Source organism: Lepus europaeus, chromosome 3 (genome assembly GCF_033115175.1).
Source record: "Lepus europaeus isolate LE1 chromosome 3, mLepTim1.pri, whole genome shotgun sequence".
Lineage (NCBI taxonomy): Eukaryota > Metazoa > Chordata > Mammalia > Lagomorpha > Leporidae > Lepus > Lepus europaeus.
The window spans coordinates 86,685,018-86,709,671 of NC_084829.1; the positions used below are offsets into that span (position 1 = coordinate 86,685,018).

General features: G+C 42.6%; 1 protein-coding gene across 1 annotated transcript in view; it reads right to left on the bottom strand.

Annotated features, from left to right (window-relative positions):
• The window catches only part of MDN1 (midasin AAA ATPase 1), a 177,356-nt gene that overhangs the window by 97,633 nt on the left and 55,069 nt on the right, over nucleotides 1-24,654 (bottom strand). The window contains exons 16-31 of the mRNA XM_062186507.1: nucleotides 21,957-22,168; nucleotides 20,932-21,035; nucleotides 17,137-17,281; nucleotides 16,550-16,646; nucleotides 15,471-15,584; nucleotides 12,680-12,827; nucleotides 12,295-12,405; nucleotides 9,872-10,023; nucleotides 9,223-9,401; nucleotides 8,068-8,276; nucleotides 7,747-7,893; nucleotides 5,550-5,691; nucleotides 4,314-4,448; nucleotides 4,094-4,232; nucleotides 3,363-3,501; nucleotides 2,929-3,059 (exon numbers count right to left, since the gene is read on the bottom strand). Coding sequence (XP_062042491.1) covers nucleotides 2,929-3,059; nucleotides 3,363-3,501; nucleotides 4,094-4,232; nucleotides 4,314-4,448; nucleotides 5,550-5,691; nucleotides 7,747-7,893; nucleotides 8,068-8,276; nucleotides 9,223-9,401; nucleotides 9,872-10,023; nucleotides 12,295-12,405; nucleotides 12,680-12,827; nucleotides 15,471-15,584; nucleotides 16,550-16,646; nucleotides 17,137-17,281; nucleotides 20,932-21,035; nucleotides 21,957-22,168 — 2,304 coding nt within the window. The remainder of the gene's footprint in view (nucleotides 1-2,928; nucleotides 3,060-3,362; nucleotides 3,502-4,093; nucleotides 4,233-4,313; nucleotides 4,449-5,549; nucleotides 5,692-7,746; nucleotides 7,894-8,067; nucleotides 8,277-9,222; nucleotides 9,402-9,871; nucleotides 10,024-12,294; nucleotides 12,406-12,679; nucleotides 12,828-15,470; nucleotides 15,585-16,549; nucleotides 16,647-17,136; nucleotides 17,282-20,931; nucleotides 21,036-21,956; nucleotides 22,169-24,654) is intronic.

Below are 24,654 nucleotides of genomic sequence, written 5' to 3' on the forward strand. Positions count from 1 at the left end.
ATGCAGGTGCAGGGCCCAAGCACTTGGGCCATCCTCCACTGCACTCCCAGGCCACAGCAGAGAGCTGGACTGGAAGAGGAGCAACCAGAACAGAATCCGGCACACTGACCGGGACTAGAACCCGGGATGCCGGCGCCACAGGCAGAGGATTAGCCGACTGAGCCACGGCACCGGCCTGGAATAGTTCTAATAAAGAAAAAAAACCTCCCTTTTCCCTTTTCTGCTTATGTCCTATTTAGGCATGTCTTTTTTTTTTTTTTTTTTTTTTTTTTTGACAGGCAGAGTTAGTGAGAGAGACAGAGAGAAAGGTCTTCCTCTGTTGGTTCACTCCCCAAATGGCTGCTACAGCCAACGCTGCGCCGATCCGAAGCCAGGAGCCAGGTGCTTTTTCCTGGTCTCCCATGCGGGTGCAGGGCCCAAGCACTTGGGCCATCCTCCACTGCCTTCCCAGGCCAAAGCAGAGAGCTGGACTGGAAGAGGAGCAACCGGGACAGAATCCAGAGTGCCGGCGCTGCAGGCAGAGGATTAACATAGTGAGCCGCGGTGCCGGCAAGGCATGCCTTAAAATGAGTATCTCACATGGCAGTACTGTTCATAATAGATAAAAAAGTGGAAATTACTCAAATACTATCAGATGGAGAATGAATAAAAATGAAATAGTTATTACTAAAAAGAAACAAAGTAATGATACATCTGTTACAATAGCAATTAACTTTGAAACATTAACACAAAGTGAGAGAAGAGACCACTTATACAGATGAAATATTCAAAAACAACAAAAGTGGGCTGGCTTTGTGGCACAGTGGGTTAAGTTGCCACTTTGAATGCCAGCACCCCATATCAGAATGCCAGTTTGAGTCCTGACTGCTCCATTTCCAATGCAGCTTCCTGATAATGCACCTGGGAAAGCAGTGAAGACAGCCCAAGTGCTTGGGCCCCTGCCACCCATGTGGGAGACCAAGACCGGTTTGCCAACTCTTCTCATCAGCCTGGCCCAGACCTGGTTTTTGCAGCTATTTGATGAATGAACCAGTCAGTAGATAGAAGATGTCTCTCTCTCCGTTCTTTTCCCCTTCTCTGTCTCAATGCCTTTCAAAAAAATAAATAAAATGGGGGTTGGGGGTGGGAGGGAAGCCTATAGGTGTAAAATAATTATCTTTTTTTTTTAAAGATTTATTTATTTATTTGAAAGTCAGAGTTACACACAGAGAGAAGGAGAGGCAGAGAGAGAGAGAGAGAGAGAGAGAGGTCTTCCATCCGATGTTTCACTCCCCAGATGGCCACAATAGCTGGAGCTGCGCCAATCTGAAGCCAGGAGCCAGGTGCTTCTTCCAGGTCGCCCACGTGGGTACAAGGGCCCAAGGACTTGGGAAATCTTCTACTGCATTCCTAGACCATAGCAGAGAGCTGGATAGGAAGTGGAGCAACGGGGTCTCTAACTGGCACCCATATGGGATGCCGGCGCTTCAGTCCAGGGCATTAACCCACTGCACCACAGTGCCGGCCCCAAAATAATTATCTTTTAAAAATAAAAATTCTAAGTAAAAAAATGAAAAAGACTGGCCGGCGCCATGGCTTAACAGGCTAATCCTCCACCTTGCGGCACCGGTACACCAGGTTCTAGTGCCGGTTGGGGCGCCGGATTCTGTCCCAGTTGCCCCTCTTCCAGGCCAGCTCTCTGCTGTGGCCCGGGAAGGCAGTGGAGGATGGCCCAAGTCCTTGGGCCCTGCACCCGCATGGGAGACCGGGAGAAGCGCCTGGCTCCTGCCTTCGGATCAGCACAATGCGCCAGCCGCAGCGGCCATTGGAGGGTGAACCAACGGCAAAAAGGAAGACCTTTCTCTCTGTCTCTCTCTCACTATCCACTCTGCCTGTCCAAAAAAAAAAAAAAAAGACAAATTCAGAGACACAGAAAGTGATTAGTGGTTGTCTGGAGCAAGGAGTGGAGTTAAGAATGACACATAACAGGGAAGGGGAAAGCCCACTGACCCATCAAAATGCTGTAAAACTGGATTAGAATGGTCACCAAATTCAGCAATTGGACTAGCAGTCATTAAATTGAACATTTTCAATGGATTTATTTCATGATATGTAAATGATACCCGAATAAAGAGAGAAAAGGGGTGTTACTGCATGAAGAATCACCATGGTATAAGATATTTAGGTGCCTAAAATCTAGAACTCTCATGCTAATTCTTTCAAATAATGAAGAGTAGGTACATACCTTGGCTTAACAATAAACTTTTTTAGTCCTGCCATCAGAGTTCCAACTTTCTGATTATGGATGGTAAAAAAGAAAAACTAGGTCTCGTAAAGGAGAATCCGAGTGCCACAGTCACATAGAATCAGTAACTTATCAACATTTTCCACCATTTATTGTGCACCTATGAACAGTATTACTCTTTGTTTTACAGACATATTATTTATGTGTTTGTCTGTTTAGAGATTACCTCTGTCACTTAGTTATTTCTTTAATTTATTGAGATAGATTCCATGTGTTTTTCTGTTTAGAGATTACCTCTGTCACTTAGTTATTTCTTTAATTTATTGAGATAGATTCCATGTGTTTGTCTGTTTAGAGATTACCTCTGCCACTAGTTATTTCTTTAATTTATTGAGATAGAGAGATTCCATCTGCTGGTTCATTCCACAAATGCCCACAACAGCCAGAGGCTGGACCAGGCTTAAGCCAGGAGTCAGGACCTCCATATGGGCAGTGGGACCCTAGTATTTGGTCATCATGTGTTGCTTCCCAGGAAGCTGAAACAGAAGCACTGCAATATGGGGTGTAGACATCTCAAGCTGCAGCCTAACCCACTGAGCCAACACCTACTGCTAATAAGGAGCACTACTATGCACAAGACTAAATATCTAAAAAAACTCAGGCCAATATAAACATATACACAGGGCAAGACTCTCACCATGTACCTATTGAGTCTTTCAAGAACAGAGTCATCTGCTAGTGAGATCTCATCCAACAGGAAAAAGCCATCCTCTTTCATGGCCAGAACCAGAGGCCCGTCATGCCACTCAAAGAGTCTTGATGTGTCCTTTTCTTCCTACAATTTGGAAAATTGGGAGTAACTAAAGGGGAGATAATACACACGTAGCCAGCTGGTGTCTACCAGGACAAACTGGTCATTCTGCAAGAAATAAGGGTCTGAAAACATGAGACAACCTATGGACCAGGATAATCCCCACAGTCCCTTGCAGATTAGCAAAAATCTGGTAAGATATGTATTCTTCCATAATAAACCAGAACCTGGATTCAAAACCACACCATAAACCCCACAGTTGACTCATGAACACAGCCAACTGCAGTTTTTCAAATGAACAAGCACAACATTTGCCACTGAACAAACCTGATCACTTGGTTTCTGCCTCACTGGCCGCAGCCCCCCCAGGAAGTCTGATGTCTCCATGTGTAAGTGACAGTTGACTGAGTACAATTTCTGATTTGCTAAGGCTGCAAACACCTGACAGATTGTAGTTTTCCCACACCTGTTAGAGATGTAGACCAGATTAACAAAGGAGCATGTGATCCCAGTTCATACCCACAAACACCCCTTCAGCAAAGAGGGGAGTCACAGAGAGAGCATCATCACAGCAGCAGACAGTGCCGACCAACAAGAGGACCTCCCCACCCCAGACCCAGGATGCCCTCCCACCTTCTATAATCAGAAGGACATGCACTGCATGAATTCCATCCTTTTCCATGTGTATACCCAACCAGTAAGGAGGGAAAAGGAATCAATCCATATAGACTTTGAAGAGATACTAACTTATCTGTTCTTTTCCTTTACACGCCAATACTATGAATCTCACTGCTTTAAAAGAATGAGACACATACAATCCCAATGACAAAGACACAAGCAATCACTCTTTTCCATAAATAAGGAGTCTTGGTCTGAAGGCAGAAGAAGTAAATAATAGCTCTCTTGCTTGCTTCTTTAAAAAACAAAGCCAAACAAAATGTGATAAAAGGAAAAGAGACCCCAAAATGCGTTAACGATGAGTCCCTACACAGATAACCCAAGTAATCATGTGGGACTGAACAGAAGTTTCACAATGAGTTACTGTCACACAACTTTACCCGGTGTCTCCCACCAGCAGCACTGGTTCACCAAATTCCAACGCCCGTCCTACCAGCATTGCCAATCTCCGCATGGCTGTAGTCCACACGATATGGCTGAACTTAGACTCTAACACAGATATCTGGGAAGATAATTTACCTAACCAAGGGAGAACAAATGTGTTAAGTTCTGATGAGCACAACACCAATCATATTCCTCTGAGCTTTTAGGCCTACTCACCGAGTAACTTCAGGACATTTCCTTTGGAGAAAAGCGATTTAGGACACAGTTTTTTCTTGAAATGCTTTTCAAGGACTCCCTGAATCACATCAGCCTCCTCCTGCTTCCTGACACGGCCTGCCAGAAGCATAAAACCTAGGGAAGAAAAGAAACCATCAAGTCTCGTGGAAACACTGAAGGAATGCCAAGGAGACAGAAAAACAGCAGCTCACAAATGCTGCTGCTGCTGGAGTAGAACTATGGGCAAACTAAGACAGCCCCTATCACAGTAAGGCACACACCTGCCTTTTGCTCTAGCAGTATTACAAATGAACAGGTGTGCATCAAGACATAGTCTGGGTCGCTCAGAATAACTATATTCATAGTAGCCAAAAAGCATAAATGATTCAAAGTAATCAACAGGAGAACTGATAAACAAATTGTGGGTTACCACAACAATAAAAAACAGGAATCCTAACACACTCCACAGCATGATCAAAGCTCACATAAGAATGGGTAGAAAAATTAGACTCAAGAGCATATACTGCAAGGCCTCATTTAGATGAAGTCACTGTAGTAATTACCACAAAGAGACATCAAGGAAACATCTTGAGCAATGGGAATATTCTAAATATTGACAGAATTACAAGTAATGATTAACACATGTACACAAATGTGTAAAAGCATTTTACTCTGTTCTACATCAATAAAAACACTTTTTAAATAATTATGTGTTCTTCCCTCTATCTCTTCTTTATCAACTAAGAAAAGGGAAAAATAATCTCGTCAGTTAGGAAGAGGGGAAAATATTCTTTTATTTGCTTTCCTTTTTTATCTACCCCATTAATGACTCATCAGCACTTTGAAATGAGAGAACTTCAAAATGCTTTCTATCCTAGCACTGAGAGTAACACAAAAAGGCTTTCCATGGATCGAAACAAGATCTCAAACCCAAGTGTAGACTTTCTATGTGGTCCCCAAACTGCGCCCAACCACCGATCTAAACTCCCAGGGGGCCATGTCCATATCCCGACTCCATTAGTAACCACCAGAAGCAACGAGTAAACCTTAGCAACCAGCCCTTACTAACACACAGAAATGAGAACACACAAAAGCAGTTAGACCTGGAGGGAAATAAGCTCTGTTTCTGGAATACCAAGTACATATCAACCACAATTCAAGGTGAGATTTGTTTTCACAAAATGTTTCACATTCAACATAACATCAGACTTTGAGGGCATCTGGCTGAAAACATACCATCGTTGGCTAAATGCTGCAGCCAGTCATACTCCTTGTCTGTCTGCTCAGCCAGTCGATATCTTTCAGCCCAGCGGAACAGATCACGCAGGGTGATGAAGCCCTGCTTCCCAGCAAATACGGATGAACTTCGGCGATAGGACTGTTAACAGATACCAAACAGGAATAAAAGGATTTCATGGTACTAAGTCGTAAGCATGTAATCAAATGAATATAAAATTCCTAACAAACTTATTACAATGTTTTTTTTAAAAAAACATAAATTGACTACAATCAATGGAGAAAATGTTCAAATTCATGTATAAGAAAATAATATAAATACACAGTGGAATTCTACCTCATATGTCATGTAAAATGAGTATAAATAATAACACAAATGGAGTCAAATACTCAGGAAGATTGGGCCAGTAATATGGGACCATAACAGTAACAGTGTTAATTAGCATTAGCTTTTGAAACAGTAATATGACAATGTTTTATTTCTGATCAGAAACACTTTTTAGAGGTTGGCATTATGGCCCAGCAAGTTAAACAACAGCTAGGGCTGGACTATTATGAAACCTTGAACTGGGCACTCAATCAAGATTTTCAGCATGGGTGGCAGGGACCCAAGGACTTGGGCCATCATGTGCTGTCTCCCATAGTATGCATTAGCAAGAAGCTATTAAGTATGAATCAAGACTTGAACCAAGGCTCGTCAGAAAGGGGATGTGGCATTCAAAGTAGCATCTTAACCGCCAAACGCCTGCCCTAGGAACACTTCCAGCTGCTAAGTGGGATCTATTTTAAAAATCAACAGGTGGCTGGTGCAGTGGTGTAGCAGGTAAAGCAGCCTCCTGCAGTGCCAGCATCCCATATGGTTGTCAGTTTGAATACCAGCTGCTCAACTTCTAATCCAGCTCCCTGCTACAGCCTGGGAAAGCAGTGGAAAATGGCCCAAGTGCTTGGGCCCCTACATCCGCATGCGAGACCCAGAAGAATCCTGGCATCGGAATTGGCCCAGCTCCAGCAGTTGTGGCCATCTGGGGAGTGAACCAGCAGATATCTCTCTTTCTGCCTCTGCCTCTCTGTAAACATACCTTTCAAATAAATAAATAAATCTCTAAAAAAAAATATCAACTATAGCTTTGCAACATAGGACAGTACATTGAATGGGTCACTTTCTGTCTACTCAAGTGAAATTATTATATTCATCTGAAAAACAAAAGTCACAGTTTTTCTATGTCAAATTCCACCATAAATGAAATGTTTCCGGGCTGACGCTGCGGCATAGTAGGGAAAGCCACTGCCTGTGATGTGGGCATCGTATACAGGAATTGGTTCATGTTCCAGCTGTGCCACTAAGATCCAGCTTCCTGCTTAGAGCCTGGGAAAAGCAGCAGAATATGGCCAAGTGCTTGGGCCCCTGTAACCCACATGTGAGACACAGATGAAACTCCTGGCTTCTGGCTTCAGCCTAGCCCAGATCCAGGCGTTGAGGTCACTTGGGGAATGAACAAGCAGGAAGACAGTATCCCTCTCTATATATAACTCTACCTTTCAAATAAATAAATAAGCCTTTATTTAAATAAATGCTTCATGGCCGGCGCCGTGGCTTAACAGGCTAATCCTCCACCTTGCGGCGCCGGCACACCGGGTTCTAGTCCCAGTTGGGGCGCCGGATTCTATCCCGGTTGCCCCTCTTCCAGGCCAGCTCTCTGCTATGGCCCAGGAAGGCAGTGGAGGATGGCCCAAGTCCTTGGGCCCTGCACCCGCATAGGAGACCAGGAGAAGCACCTGGCTCCTGGCTTCGGATCAGCACAATGCACCGGCTGCAGCGGCCATTGGAGGGTGAACCAACGGCAAAAAGGAAGACCTTTCTCTCTGTCTCTCTCACTATCCACTCTGCCTCTCAAAAAAAATAATACAAAAATAAATAAATGCTTCAAAATTTTACACATACAGGAAGTGTCATCATATAATTTTTATAAACACTGGAAAAATTTTCAGATATAAAATTGTAGATTTACAAAAGGAACTCAAATTAGCAGAATGCATTTTAAAAGCAAGATCTGTGGCAGGCATTGTAGCACAGCAGATTTAAGAAATCTTCAAAAAGTAATAAATAAATTGCTGGACTCTTGTTTCTATTAAGTTCTGGTCACTAAATTCAATCAACAGGTTCCATTTGCAGCTAAATTCAGTGATAAGGGAATACCTGGAGGTCCAGCATGACTTTCACCAATTTACTGCAATAGGAGGGCGGCAAACTACAGCGCTTATGCAAGATTGTTTCCAACTCAGAACTAGGCAATTCATCAAAGTGCAGTTCCACAAACCGATTCCTAAAAGCTCTAGAAAGCACCTAGGAAACACAAAGGAAGATCTAGTAAGTAGGGTCTGTTCAGCCAATTTCCAAAATGGAGGCTCTGCTGGACATCACAAAATGAAAAAAAAGTAAAAGCAGCTAATTCCCACCAAAACAAATTTTGTCATTCTATCTGACACTGAATAGAAGGTAGGGGAAAGCATCACATGCCTTTCTGCCCCCATAAAGGCCCGGCGGGTTCTGAGTGGCAAAAAGCATGAACCGAGGATGTGCTTTAACAACTTCTTGTGTTTCTGTTATGAGCAATTCCCGGTTATCATCCAGCAGTCTGTTCAGTGCCTCTAACACATCAGTAGGCGCCAAATTTAATTCATCTAAAATGATCCAGTAGCCCTTTCTCATAGCATCAATAAGAACACCTAGGAGGAAATAAACACTGAGCATTAGTGTATAAATTAGCCCAAATTTTTAAAACATGTTATGACCAAATTACAAAATTTTAGATTAATATTAAAATTTCAACAAAGACAACTCCTCTCCTGGAGCTCCCCCTCCAGACTGCCACGGGCAGGAGGTTTCTCACTTCAATAAATCTTACTTTACTCACCAAAAAAATAAAGTAAAAATCTAAACAAATTATTCTCTGTAGCTGATCTTTCCCCAAAACAGTTTGTGACACTGCACATCATAGAAGCACAATCTTGAATTAAAATATTCCCATTTCATGGGGCCAGTGCCATGGCACAGCAGGTTATACTGCCAGCTACAGAGTCAACATCCCACATGGGCGCCAGTTCATATTCCAGAGCTCCTCTTTTGATGTAGCTCCCTGCAAAACGCCTAAGAAAAGCAACAGAAAATGGTCGAAGTCCTTGGACTCCTGCCACCCGCACGGGAGATCCAGCAAAAGTTTCTGGCTCCTTCTGGCTTCAGCCATATGGGGAGTGAACCAGTGGATAGAAGCTTTCTCTCGCTCTCTCTCTCCATTCTCTGACTTTCAAATAAATATGTAAATCTTTTTAAAAAATTATCATTTCCACTTCACAAAGGAGTAGCCAAGGCACACAAACACCTCATTTCCAACTTAATTTTCCCTCTGCAGTCTAATTTCACTGAAATCATATTTTCACAACTATTCCCAACCTACCTCTAGTACTCACCCTATTCTTTGACTATATAGGAATGAAGCTGCTATTCAACTGCTCCCTTCAAAAGTTTGCCCCCATGCTGTACACAGCTGGCAACATGAGTGTCAAACCCCTAATCATCACTCATTAGTTAGGTATTGTGTACCTCAACTACGAAGGATGAAGAAGGCTGCTTAAGGACACGGATCCTAAAGAATGAACGGGATTATCAGCCTACCTTCTTTAAAGACAAGCTTCCCTGAAGAGTTAGATGTGTAACAGCCTATGTACTCCTGAATATCCGTGTGTTCATGGTTGTTAATCCGTACACAGTGGTTTCCAGTAGCTGCGGCCAACCACCGGATCAAGCTTGTTTTACCTACGGATGTCTCTCCCTGAATCAGTACAGGATAGGTTCTACAAAAGATTAGGCAAAGAAGCAAACACAGAAAGCAAAATTTCAGTAGTGTGAGGATGACATTACCTGTCATAGTCACAAGAGAAAATTTTTACAGACCTATGCATGGGGAAGTTTCTATGTAAAAACGGTTCCTCAGAAAACACTGAGGAAAACAATTCTATCCTCTCTGGTACTACTTGTGAGAAACAGCAACTGGAATGTCATTCATCAAAAAGGAGTGACAAATATGTCTCAGCAAAATACAACTTTGAAGAGGGCCACGATAGTTTGCATGCACACTGCTTCCACTAAACATGCAGCTGTGAATAGCCACGTAAGAAAAGCCACAGTCGTCTTTAGAAAGTCATCATCCAGTGGGTCAGTGAGTCACAGCAAGGCTCTCTGAAAGCTAGGGAACATCAACTAAAACACCATCAGTGACCGTCCTTTCAAAAACCTCAAAGCTTCGAAGAAAAGGCTCACACACCCGGCAGACACAACGCGGACGATATCTCTCAGGTTTAGCTTAACAGAGGATGTCAGAACATAGGACTCATCGATTGTAGGCTCCTTGTCTCCCACTGAAATCCAGTAGCCTTCTACCTGGATAAGCCGACCTCCTTTTGGCTCTGGAATAGGCTGAAACACACAAGAGTTAGGACCAGTGCTGTGGTGCAGCGAGTTAAAGCCCCAGCCTGCAACGCTGGCATCTCATACGGACATCGGTTCGAGTCCCAGCTGCTCCTCTTCTGATCTAGCTGTCTGTTAGGCCTGGGAAAGCAGAAGATGGCCCACGCTTTTGGGCATCTGCACTCGCTTGGGATGAGACCTGGAAGAAGCTCCTGGCTTCGGATCAGCTCAGCTCTGGCCACTGCAGTAATTTGGGAAATGAACCATCAGAATGGAAGACCTCTCTCTGTCTGGCTCTACCTCTCTCTGTAACTCTGTCTTTCAAATAAATAAAATAAATCTCTTAAAAAAAAGAATTCTGCCATGTTCTGGGCACTTCCAAAATTACACCTTTATTACAGTGCCTAGGTTTGAGTCACAGCTCCATTCCTGAACCAAGCTTCCTGCCTCCGTAGGAGGCCTAAGAGGATGGCTCAAGTAGTTTGGTCCCTACCACCCACACTGGAAACCTAGATTGATTTCCCAGCTCCCAGGGCCTCAGGCATTTAAGAATTGTACCAGCAAGTGGGAGATTTCCTGGCTGGCTCTGTCTCTCAAGTAAATAAAAAATAAATTTAAAAAATTTTTAATATTTATTTATTTGAAAGTTACAAAGAGAAGGAGAGGCAGAGACAGAGAGAGAGGGCTTCCATCTGCTAGTTCACTCCCCAATTGGCTGCATCAGCCAGAGCTGTGCTGATCCAAAGCCAGGAACCAGGAGCTTCCTCTGGGTCTCCCATGTGGGTGCAGGGGCCCAAGGATTTGGACCATCTTCCACTGTTTTCCCAGGCCACAGCAGAGAACTGGATCAGAAGTGGAGCAGCCGGTCTCAAACCAGCACCCATATGGGATGCTGGCACTGCAGGCGACGGCTTAACCCACTATGCCACAGTGCCAGGCCCTAAAAATTCTTAAACCTTACTCTGAGGAATGATAACAAAATGATAACAATGCTGATTTTAAAATTAAGATGAGGGTAGGTGGGTTTGTGGCAAAAGTGAATCAAAACAAATTATCAGGGCTGGTGCCGCAGCTCAATAGGCTAATCCTCCACCTTATAGCGCCAGTACACCGGGTTCTAGTCCCAGTCGGGGCGCAGGATTCTGTCCCAGTTGCTCCTCTTCCGGGCCAGCTCTCTGCTGTGGCCCGGGAGTGCAGTGGAGGATGGCCCAAGTGCTTGGGCCCTGCACCCGCATGGGAGAACAGAAGCACCTGGCTCCGGCTTTCAGATCAGCGCAGTGTGCTGGCCACAGTGCGCCAGCCGCGGCGGCCACTGCAGGGTGAACCAATGGCAAAGGAAGACCTTTCTCTCTGTCTCTCTCACTGTCTACTCTTGCCTGTCAAAAAAAAAAAAAAAAAAAAAAAAAAAAAAAAAAAAAAAAGAAAGAAAGAAAGAAAAGAAAGAAAAATTATCAGATAGCTAATGACTTAGCTATTTTCTCTGACCTACCAGAATGCCCACTCTAACCATGTATTTTTATCAAAAACACGTATTTCACATAAACCATGTTTCCAATGGGGTGGGCATTTGGTATAGTGGTTAAGACCCCCACTTAGGGGACGCCATCCCTACACCAGAGTCCTGACTCTGGTCCTGACTCTAGCTATTTTTATCAAGTACCATGGGAGGGAACAGATGATGACTCATGTGGTTTGGTCCCTGCCACACATGAGGGAAACCTGGATTGAGTTCCCAACTCCAGGCTTGTCCTGGCCCACCCCCAGCTAGGGTGGGCATTTGGGGCGTGTATCAGTCGATGCAAGATGTCTGTCTGTGCCCACCCCTCTGAACCCCAACCATCAGAAGGAAGCTTATGTAAACTTCCTTGAAATGAAAAACCATACACGCAATGCTATGTGGTTCTTAGAAAGGAGGTCAAAACGATCTGACACAGAAACAAATATATCCAAGAGATGATTAGACTAAAAAGGAAAGCTACAGAATACTCCTTTTAGATGGTCCCACTTACATTAAATAATACTAGAATTTATTTCAGTAAATCAATACACACACACCAGAATTTGAAAAAATAAAGAAAATAAAATACATACAACTTAGCTGAAAAGAGTATCTGAAGAGTATAATTATTGGAAACTTTCACCATCTAAGGCATACATCTCTTTAAATTTTTGCAACAGATTATTTTTTGTAATTAAAAAGAAGTGTTGTAAAAAACCAAAGAGTGAAAATTTGATAATTCAGCCTTTCATATATGCCAAATAAATCAAAAAAGAACATACCTGCTTAAGCAGACTTTTGACATTGCCAGAGACAATGTGTTGACAAATGAGCTTCTGAACTATGGGATATGATGCCCTGTCAAGCTGTGTTAAGAAACCCAAACAAAAGCCCTGGAGAGGAAAAAACAAATATGCATAAAACAAATCTTTCTGGAGCAGCAGCCCAACTTATTTCAGAAACAAAACTCAACCTCTTGGGTAGTGCTGCTTTCCAGAACAACTTTTAAATGTGGTAAGAACAAAAGGGCAGGGAAGCTTGGTACAAAGTGCTCTAGGCTACTCTAACTAGAAAGCACAGGCAAACCTGGCATACACATCCCCATTCCCTCCATCCCATGGTGAACCCAGTGACCAAGCTCCCAAGTCAAAGAGACTTTAAAAAGACCTCATAGAGTGAGCGCTGGATGTTGCTACATGGATTGGAGGCTGCAAATCGTAGGGCCCTGCAGAGAGTCCGAAGGCTGTAGTGAGGTCTATGGCCGGTCCCATCCACCAATTTGGTCCCAGACTCTTTCCGCAAAGCTGTGTAGAAGCTACAAATAAGATTAGGTTCAGGCGATTTAATTAACTAGATTTTCCCATTGTTTCCACTTCATAAAAGATTCAAAGACCTTGCTTTTAAGGGCTTATAACTTGGGGGTTTATAGATCAGAAGTGGTCAAGCTTACATACAATTTCCTAGAACACGCATCAAACCCTCTCAGTCTTCTTAAAATCTATTTTGCACATACTCAGAGGCTATCTTTCAAAATAATAGGAAGATCTATCAGTTTCCTCTGAGAAATTGGAAAGTGCAAGATGCAATTCCTTTAGCAAAAAGGTACTGATGGAAAGAAGCTGCTGTCTCCCAAGGACAAGATGATAACAGGGGAGAGGTACTCAGCCAAGAACACAGTCGGGGTTCCAGAGTTGGTTCTAACTTGAGGAGCAAATACACTTCCCTATGTAATCTATGGTGGTAAAGAATAAACAGAGGGGCTTTGCGCCGTGGCGCAGGTTAATCCTCCACCTGTGGCGCCAGTATTCCATATGGGTGCCAGTTCTAGACCCGGCTGCTCTTCTTCCAGTCCAGCTCTCTGCTGTGGCCAGGGAAGGCAGTGGAGGATGGACCAGGTACTTGGGCCCCTGCACCCACATGGGAAACCTGGAAGAAGCACCTGGCTCTTGGCTTCAGATCGGCTCAGCTCTGACTGTTGCAGCCATTTGGGGAGTGAACCAACGGAAGGAAGACCTTTCTCTCTGTCTTTCCCTCTGTCTGTAACTCTACCTCTCAAATAAATAAATAAAATCTTTTTTTTTTTAAAAAAAGAAGCAGCACAGAGATAAGAGATCAGGATGTTTAGGAAAGCTACAATTACAGCTATAATCAGTAATGACAAAAGGATCAAAATCACGCAATTACTCTTATCATTACCACACTGCAGAAGTCCAGAAGATGACTATATGGAGAAGGTTCAGACTGAAACGTGAATTTGTTCACTTCAAAATTCCGTGACATTCACAATCAGTTACTACAAGATCAATGGAATCAAGTATGTGTCACTGGCGAAATAACAGTTCTGCCCAAATGAGATCTGCTTTTTGTCTTTTTGCAATCTAACAAGGTATTCCTTTTGAAACAATTCCTTCTTGATGAGCTAATATAAAATAGGACTCCAGGCCTTCTTTTGATCTCTTACTCAGTTTCATTTTCAGTTATATTCATGTTTTATATTCAGTTATCCAAACCAAAAATTTTCACCTCTACAGTTCAAGTTCTGTGAGGAAAACCAGGATTTTTGGCTTTTTAAAATTAATTAGTTTATTTTGCTGGAAGATAATCACTTCTTTAGTTATCTGAAGACAAAGACAAAGAGAAATCTCTCATTCACTGACTCACTCCCTTAATGTATCTGACTGCTGGGGCTAAAGATGGGAGCAGAGAACTCAATAAAGATTTCCCACATGAGTGTCAGGGCCCCAACTACTTGATGCATCACCTGCTGCCTCTCAGGATATGCATTATCAAGAATGCTGGAGACTGGTCCCAGAGCAGGGTATGGGTATCAAACCCAGGTATGTAGAATCAGGACTTCACCTTGCTTATTTACAGTATAGCCATCACTTGGACATTTAAAAGATAATTGTTTAAATTTAAGTGGAAAAAAATGCACAGTAAAACACTATCATGATCCTATTTCAACTCCATTTCATATTGTATTTTTTACTTACCAATTTTTTAAGATTTATTTATTTACTTATTTGATAGGTAGAATAACAGAGAGAGAGGGAGAAACAGACAGTCTGAGATCTTCCATCCAGTGTTTCGTTTCCCAAATGCAAGCAACAGCCAGAGCTGGGCCAAGCTGAAGCAGCAGCTTCAGCTCTCATCTCTCACATGGAAGACAGGGACTCAAGTATTTAAGCCATCACCCGCTGCCTCCCAGATGTACTTGCAGCAAACTGGACTGGAAGCAGAGTAGCCAAGATTCAAACCAGGCACACGAATGTGCTTTACAGGTGTCCGGAGCAACACCGTGACCACCTATACCACAACACTTGCCCCTCCACACAGTATTTTCTTCTATACAGAGCAGCATGTGAAGTAAGACCTTTGCCTAGAATGATACAATTAGTTCCTGGGAAAACCATTACTAGAATTCAGATTTTCTGACACTAAGGACTGTATACTTCCCATGTAGTACAGAAAAATACTGGGAATATGAGTCATATTAAAGCACCAAGCTACATAACCACTCTAAAATTTATTCACCTAAGCCTCTTTAATTCCAAACCTGACTCATTAATTCTATCGAACTTCTCCCTCTTAAATCCCAAATAGCCAGCAAGGAAACTGAAAACAGAAAAGATTTCATTAAGACAGATCAGAATGGGAGCCCTTTAGATCTTCTCAAGAAATTTAAATTCTTAGCTAGGAATACAAAGGTAATTGGGAGAACATCATATAATTGTTTATTCACATAGGTAAATGTCCCAATCTTCCCAGGCAGTTCTTAGGAAAACCTGAGGGAGGTCTTATAAGGTTCTACATGAAAACAAAAATTTAAATAACAATCCTTCCATCAGTCTTCACAAGTTAGAAGCAAAAAATAAAGAGGAAAGTCTGTGAGTATGTGTGTATGTACCTATATGTAACAAATTTTTGAAGTTTCCAAAGAAAGTCATAGAGAACCTACTTTATAATTCCTTGCACTATGCTCTTGTTCACACTCAATCCTTTCAGATAATCCACAATAAGAATTTGTAAGTCTTCTTTACTTTCCAATTCTTCTACATAAAGTTCTGTGAACCTATAAGACAATTATTACATAAAAACCACTTTTTAGAGTTAATACAGCAGTGGTAAAAAATAACACAATAGGAAGTTTCATAAGCTTGTAATATAAAATATATCTCAAAACAATTTTAGTGTGTTTCAATTTGAGATACAAACTGATCACAATGGAATAAAAGATAATGTAACTGTTATATAAAAATATTGTAATTCTATTATTTTGTTATTCTGTGCAATAAATCATCTACATGTAGTCTTATGAGAATAAACAATTACAAAAACAAAAAAGCTTAACCTCAATTTTAAGTGTTTCTGATCCTAACAACATGTAATGAAAAATATCTACAACAAATAATAAGCTTCTTACCATCAAAAACAATATGGATGCACAAGAACACAAACACCTTAATATAGTATATAAAATGTGCTTAATTTCATTGCTTTTACAATGATGAGAGAGGATCTTAAAGATGCTTATCACTAATTTTAAAACTCCAAATGAAACAAAAGGTTATCAAAAATAAATCTGATTATCTACTGTTCCAAAATATTAAAAATAAAAGATATCAACAATGAAATACTGGGTTTATCAGTGCTAGGTGATAAAAACTGAAAAGGCCTTTTACAGATCATTAGCTTTGTGCAGACTATGCACTTACACTGTTAACAGTGTTAGATGAAGTCTTTCTGATAACTAAGAGGCTATCAGAAGAAGGGAAGATTTTTTGTTTTCAGCAATATTCATGAGCCATTGTTATACTAACAACCCAAAGAAAAGAGTTCTATAGTATTCCAGACTTCCCTTCTGCCTACTATTTATAAAAACCTAAAGAATCTAACAATAACAGAACTATGATTCCTCTAACAGAGCCCAAAGAAGTTCCCAACTTGTGCTGATGTTTGGTCACATTACCATTACTCATCTATCAATAAATAGAAATTAAGAAAAAATAAGAAATTATCTAGGAACCATCCCCTTACCTGTTTCTTATTCCTTGTGGGAGATTTCTTTTGCCCACATCAGTAGCTGGATTCATGCAGGCAAATAAGCGAAAATCAGGATGACGAACCAGTGGCTCTGTAACAAGCAACATCATAAATTCTCAACAACTTATAACAATCAAGTGACTTGCGACTTGAGGACCCTCAAGAAACATGCTCCAAATTCACCGAAGCCCTGGCTCTTTTTATCACCCTTGTTTATTTCAGTAACCACCCCCCAAATCATTTCTCAGACCTGTATATTTAAAAATAAACCTGTGCTGTCATTCCAGTCTCTTATGCTGTGTTTCTTCACTGTTAATTATCTTTTACCACAACCCACCTGGATATAGTTTGCTAAAGTGTGTGCCTATCTAATTGCAAAACCCAGATGCCATGACAAACTATCATCTTCTTTCCATTCCCCATACCACCTGATAATTCGATGAACTTTGCAAAAAACTGATATCTAAGAAGAAATAAATTCCATTAGGAGGTCCACAAAATTCATGCAATCAAAAGAATCTCACTATGAAGTGGCCAAAAGACTTGGCACCAACTCAAACCTCAAGAGGATGAAGCACTACCTGTGTCTCCTCGATCCAGCAACACCAAGGAGCCTGAGGATCCTTCCAGTAAACCACTCAGGCATTCTAATGTTTCAGGAGCAGCCAGATTAATCTCATCCAACAAGATCCATTCTCCTTTCTTTACTGCCTGAGCTAACGTACCCTAGAAGGTAAAAATGACATGTTAAGATTTCATTTCAAATACACACACATTCACAAAGAGCTGTTATGCAAGCACCAATCTCTTCCACTCAATGAACCTAGGTCTTCACTGCCAACAAGTCAGCAAAGTTCAGATCAAGTTAACATTCTAAATAACTAAAAGAGCCTAATAGTGAGAGGCAATAAACTGGATCTTCTCATTATATGGATGGCCAGGTATATGAAAACTTACATTGTATTCAGGTGTTTAAACTCATACAAACACAAATTAAATGGGCCGGCACAGTGGGTTAACACTCTGGCCTGAAGCACCGGCATCCCATATGGGCAGCAGTTGAGTTCTGGCTGCTCCACTTCCCATCCAGCTCTCTGCTATGGCCTGGGATAGCAGTAGAAGATGGCCCAAGTGCTTGGGCTCCTGCACACACATGGGAGACCCGGAAGAAGCTCCTGGCTCCTGGCTTCGGATCGGTGCAGTTCTGGCCCTTGCAGACAATTGGGGAGTGAACCATCGGATAGAAGACCTCTCTCTGCCTCTCCTCTCTCTGTGTAATTCTTTCAAGTAAAATAAATAAATCTTTAAAAAAATACTAATTACAAGCACCCAAAATAAATATAGCATAAGGCTATGTGTATACCAAAATCAGACAAATGTCTAAACCAAAAGTATACAGTTAGGAGACTCTTGTGGTTGATGAGGAGTAAAGCAATCAATCTATCCTCAGCACCAGTCCACTGATTTTATCTGCATCTATTTTCAAGAGGTAGAAAAACATTTTTTTTTTTTTTTGATAGGCAGAGTGGATAGTGAGACAGTGAGAGTGAGAGAGACAGAGGGAAAGGGGAAAGGTCTTCCATTTGCCGTTGGTTCAATGGCCGCTGCGGCTGGCGGGTTGTGGCCGGCGCACCGCGCTGAGCCGAAGCCGGGAGCTTCTCCTGGTCTCCCATGCAGGTACAGGGCCCAGGGACTTGGGCCATCCTCCACTGCACTCCCGGGCCACAGCAGAGAGCTGGCCTGGAAGAGGGGCAACCAGGACAGAATCCGGCGCCCCAACCGAGACTAGAACCCAGTGTGCCGGCACCACAGGAGAAAAACATTTCTTAACATCCAATCAGGTGACACAATATCAAAACTGTTTTTAGTAAACAGATTCATATTTTTGTCTTAATGTTTATTCTAATAAAGAATCATCCACAAATTTGAGAAAAATAAGCCAGAACAAATGTATTAACTCCAGTGCACTGGAGTTATAAAATTAAGTCATAAAATATAAGCCTTCTTGGGGCCAGCACCTGAAGTGCTGGCATCCCAAATGGATGCCGGTTCTAGTCCCAGCTGCTCCACTTCCAGTCCAACTCTCTGCTAGGGCCTGGGAAAGCAGTAGAAGATGGCCCAAGTCGTTGGGCCCCTGCACCCACATGGGATACCCGGATGAAGCTCCTGGCTTCAGAATGGTACAGCCTCAGCGGTGGCGGCAAATTGGGGAGTGAACCAGCAGATGGAAGACCTCTATCTCTGCCTCTCCTCTCTCTGTGTAACTCTTTCAAATAAATAAATCTTTTTTAAAAAAAGAAAAATAGGGGCTGGCACTATGGCACAGAGGGTTAATGCCCTGGCCTGCAGTGCTGGCATCCCATATGGGTGCCGGTTCTGGTTCCAGCTGCTCCACTTCTGATCCAGCTCTCTGCTAGGGCCTGGGAAAGCAGTAGAAGATGCCCCAAGTCCTTGGGCCTCTGCACCCGCTATGGGAAACCCGAAGAAGCTCCTGGCCCCTGGCTTCGGATCGGTGCAGCGCCAATTGTTGCAGCCAATTGGGGAGTGAGCCATCAGATGGAAGACCTTTCTCTCTTTCTGCCTCTCCTCTCTCTGTGTAACTCTGACTTTCAAATAAAAATAAATAAATCTTAAAAAAAAATATATATATATATATGTAAGATTTCTTTAGAAAGCATTTGATATTTTAATCAGTTATTTTAGAAATAATCACATTGAGTTAGGCATTGTGGCACAGCAGGTTAAGTAACCAATTCCAACACCAGCATCCCATTATCAAAGCTCTGGTTCAAGTCCCAGCTGCTCTGCTTCTAATCCAGCTTCCTGCTAAACCACCTAGGAAGGCATGGATAATGGCCCAAGTTCTTGGGACCCTGCTACCTATGAAGAAGATGCTGGAGTTCCTGGCTCTGGCTCTGGCCTGGTCTGGTCTAGAACTAGCTGTTGCAGGCCAGCTGGTTTCCACAGCCAAGGAACTTTGTTAGCTCAGTCAACAAGCAGACGGTAGATCTTACTCTCTCTGTATCTCTCCCCTATCACTGTTTCAAATAAATAAATACATCTTTTTAAAATAAAGAACTATATCAACATGTATCAATTATGACAAAATTTCCCACACCATGGACATATGGTTGAAACACAAAATCAAGTAAGACTCCTATCTCCTCTAGTTTAAAGAGCATCATAGAAACAAGTCATGAATATTAAACAAGTTGATCTCTCCCATAGGATCACAGAACCACGAACAATAGAGATAGCCTTGCCCTACCTAGAATCAAACTGGATCTCTGAAATGAATGGATCCCAATGTCTGTCACACTCATGATTAAGCCTGGGCTTGCTCTTACCCAAATACTCAATGAATGAATGTCTGTGTCTCTTTCTCAAGACTACAAATGAAGACAGTTCACTAGTTGTCCTCAAAGGCTTCTTTTAAAAAAAAAAAAAAAAAGGCCGGCGCCTTGGCTCAACAGGCTAATCCTCCGCCTTGCGGCGCCGGCACACCGGGTTCTAGTCCCGGTCGGGGCACCGATCCTGTCCTGGTTGCCCCTCTTCCAGGCCAGCTCTCTGCTGTGGCCAGGGAGTGCAGTGGAGGATGGCCCAAGTGTTTGGGCTCTGCACCCCAGGGGAGACCAGGAGAAGCACCTGGCTCCTGCCATCGGAACAGCGCGGTGCGCCGGCCGCAGCGCGCTACCGCGGCGGCCATTGGAGGGTGAACCAACGGCAAAAGGAAGACCTTTCTCTCTGTCTCTCTCTCACTGTCCACTCTGCCTGTCAAAAAAAAAAAAAAAAAAAAAAATTAAAAAAAAAAAGATTTATTTATTTACTTGAAAGTCAGAGTTATACAGAGCGGGGGGTGGGGGGGCGGGCGCGGGGGGAGGTCTTCCATCTGCTGGTTCACTCCCCAGATGGCTGCAAAAGCCAGAGCTGCACCGATCTAAAGCCAGGAGCCAGGAGTTTTCCCCAGGTCTCCCATGTGGGTGCAGGGTCCCAAGGACTCGGGCCATCTTCCACTGCTTTTCCAGGCCATAGCAGAGAGCTGGATGGGAAGTGGAGCAGCCGGGACTCAAATCGGGGTCCATATGTGATGCGAGCACTGCAAGTGGCAGCTTTACCCGCTATACCACCATGCTGGCCCCCAAATGCTTCTTTATAAACAATAATAATGGTGATTATCAAGATCCTTTAATTACTATAAAGGATATTTTCCAAAATATTTCCTCTAAATCATATTTCATTAAGTGTTTTTTAAGTGTTAAACAAGCACTAAAAACACCATATTTTAACAACTGAAAGAATACATAAAGTAACATATATAAAATGACATTTTAAATCAAATCAACATTCCCTTAACCTAAGTAACTAAAGTAGAATACCTCTACAAATGCAAACAATAGAGCATTTTCAGTCATTTTCATCTGCTGTTGGGCATGGCTGAGTCTAAGACCAAATGTTTCCCACTTCTCCTTTAAAAGTAACCCTACAAAAGAATAAAGACAAGAGTTAAGTTATAATGCATACAACTTTCAGCACATCAAAAGAATGAAATTAGTGAAACCCACACAAAAATTAATCACTTTAGACATAAGCATAAAAAACCAAGTCCAAAGGCTTACCCTGTGCCAACTGGAATGCTAATTGGATCACTCAGGTGCAAATGCATTTCTGTTAATTGAATCATTTATCCCTCCCAACAACACTTTGAAGCAGTTAATCTTACGACACTTTGTATAGGAAGCACAGAGAAGTCTGCTGAGCTACCCAAAGTGCCCTCGCATTGGAATCTAGCTATTGAGAAGTAGCCTTCTAGGGCTGGCACCGTGGCTCACTTGGTTAATCCTCCGTCTGCAGCGCCGGCATCCCATATGGGCGCCGGGTTCTAGTCCCAGTTGCTCCTCTTCCAGTCCAGCTCTCCGCTGTGGTCCGGGAGGGCAGTGGAGGATGGCCCAGGTCCTTGGGCCCTGCACCCGCATGGGAGACCAGGAAGAAGCACCTGGCTCCTGGCTCCTGGCTCCGAATCGGCGCAGCATCGGCCGTAGTGGCCATTCGGGGGGTGAATCAATGGAAGGAAGACCTTTCTCTCTCTCTCTCATTGTCTATAACTCTACCTTCCAAATAAAAAAAAAAAGAAAAAGTAGCCTTCTACACTGAGGACACTGGAGTAACTGACCACTAGGGAAGCGGCACTCAGACATACATCAGCATCTGTTTATGCAGGACTAATGCCTAGAATGAAGGCAGCAAAACTGCAGTATTTGTCACCTCTGTCATAACCCTAGAAAGCTCCAGTATGTCTTGCTTATTTCCGCTTCCCCCAAATATTCTCTAGATTCTATAATCTGCTATCAGCCTCATGCCCTCCCACCAGCATGCCTCCCACCAACCTGGTTCATATCCTTACCAGGTTCACTCTCTTTTGCCTCCTTGTTAATAGCAGACTTGTGCACATGCTGCATCAGTTTGAGAAGATCATGCCACCGTTTCTGCCTGTAACAGGTCTGAATGTGCCCCAAGAATGTAAAGTTTTGTTTCTTGGAAAATGTCTGGGCAAAGAGTTCCTCAAATGCCTCCCGTAGGGGCAGCCAAATCAGCTTAGGGTCCACTGGTTTGTAACTGAAACAAAAAGTAAATGTGATTCAAAACATTCTAAAGCTAATGGAAAATTAAAAAGCTTGGTTCATAATAAGCAAAATCAGAAATACTATCAAAGTTTGCTAAATCTATATTAAAGTTTTAAATTATAATCTATTTTCCCCACAACAGGTCAGAGGGTTTACATTAAAGGTAACTATTATTACATGAACATTATTATGAAAAAAAAAAAAAAAAAAAAACCTGAAAATTCCTTGGTGCCGGTGCTGTGAGACAGCAGGTAAAGCTGCCATCTGCAGTACCAGCATCCCATGTAAGTGGCAGTTCATGTCCCAGCTGCTCCACTTCTGATCTAGCTACCCGCTAATGCATCTGGAAAACCAGCAGAAGATGGCACAAGCACTTGGACCCCTGAACCCACACGGGTGACCTGGATGAAGTTCCCAGCTCCTGGCCTGAGCCTGGCACAGCCTTCCCATTTAGCTTGGGGGATGAACTAGCAGAAGATGATCTCTCCCTCTTTCTCTCTCTTTCTCCTTCCCTCCCTCCCTCTCTCCCTGTCATTCCGACTTTCAAATAATATCTTTTAAAAATTGAAAATTCCTAGTTGGGGAGTAAAAGGAATGTCATTTCTTTTATCATCATGTTTAAATAAACAGGCATAAGACTTACTGACAAACCATATTTTATTATATTCACCAAAAAGTTTTCAGGACATTTTAGAAGAAAAATACAGCATCTGAAATTCACTTACTTAAATAAATAAATGAACTCAACCCATATATTCAATGGAGGAGCAGAAAACACAGACAATATTAATTTCAAAGGGATAAAAATTAATTGGCAATTGCAATGGTTTGTAGTCCTCAAAACCCTCCAAAGTTCAACTTTTATTTCTTAGTATTGATGTTCTTTCTTCTTTTTTTTTTTTTTTTAAGATTTATTTATTTGAAAGGCAGAGTTACAGAGAAGGAGAGGCAGCGGCAGAGAGAGAGAAATCTTCTGTCCGTTGGTTCACTCCCTAAATGTCTGCAATGGTCAGGAATGGGCCAAGCCAAAGCCAAGAGCCAGGAACCCCATTTTGGCCTCCCATGCGGGTGGAGAGGGCCCAAGGATTTGGGCCACCCTTCACTGCTTTGCAAGGTGCATCACCAGGGAGCTAGATAGGAAGTGGAGCAGCCTGGAAACAAACCAGTGCCCATATGGGATGCCAGCACTGCAGGCGGCAGCTTTACCCACTAAGCCACAGTGCCAGCTCCTCTTTCTTATTTCCTAGCATTAACTTCTCAGAAGGCAGGTGTTTCATACAGTAGATAAGACATCCCTTGGGATGCCCATATCCCATATCAGAGTCCCTGTGTTCAAATCCCAGCTATACCTGATTCAGGCTTCCTGCTAAAGCATGTACCCTGGAAGGCAACAAGTGACAGTTCAAGGATTTGGTTCCCTACTACTCATGTGACACACTTGGATTGAGTTTCCAGCTCATGGCTTCAGCCTCACTCCACCCAACATACATTGCAGGCATTTAGGGAGTGAACAAATGAATGGCAGATATATCTCTAATTATTCAATCTCTGGCAACAGAATTAAGTAAATTTAAATTTAATATTGGAGATGAAGAGAGTAACAGGAAAACAACTTGAGAAATACTGCTCCAGCTAAATTGTAAATTGACCAAACAGCATTAATTCTTGCTGGAAAATCTTTTTTTTTTTTTTTTTTTTTTTAGTTTATTTTATATATCTGAAATACAGAGTTACAGAGAGAGGTAGAGCCAGAGAGAGAGAGAGAAGTCTCCCATCTAATGGGTTCACTCCCCAGATGACCGCAACGGCCAGAGCTAAGCAGATCCGGAGCCAGGAGCCAGGAGCCAGGAGCTTCTTCCAGGTCTCCCATGAGGGTGCAGGGGCCTAAGGAATTCGACCATCTTTCACTGCTTTCAGGCCATAGCAGAGAGCCACATCGGAAGTGGAGCAGCCGGGACCCGAACCAGTGCCCATATGGGATGCCAGTGCTGCAGGCTGAGGCTTTAACCCACTGTGCCACAGCACTGGCCCCTGAAAAATCTTAAGCATACAACTTTCTGTGGATTAAGATACTATAAAAATTCAAGGACAATGAGATTAAATTTCATTTCCAAGACAAATAATGTAGGTTGAAAATTGAGAAGATAATAAAGTATATTTTTAGGAGAGTACAGTCTAATTAGAACACACAGATTCTTATTAGTAATTCATTGGCCTGTGAGAGAAAGACAAAGAGATGAGTAAAACCCCAGAGTCCTGATACTGACCATCTGTAGTAAAGAATCTGGCTCGAAGGAGATAAGGTATACAAACTACAAATTCTTTTTCACTTTCCCCTAATTTGTATTCCTAAGCACTAACACATTAGTGAAAGCATTTTCTTTACGCTATCTGTTAAACAAAAACAAGCACCTATTGTACGTCTTGGGCACTGAGTCAATGAAACCCACAAGATTCTGCTCCCACCTAATAAAAGAG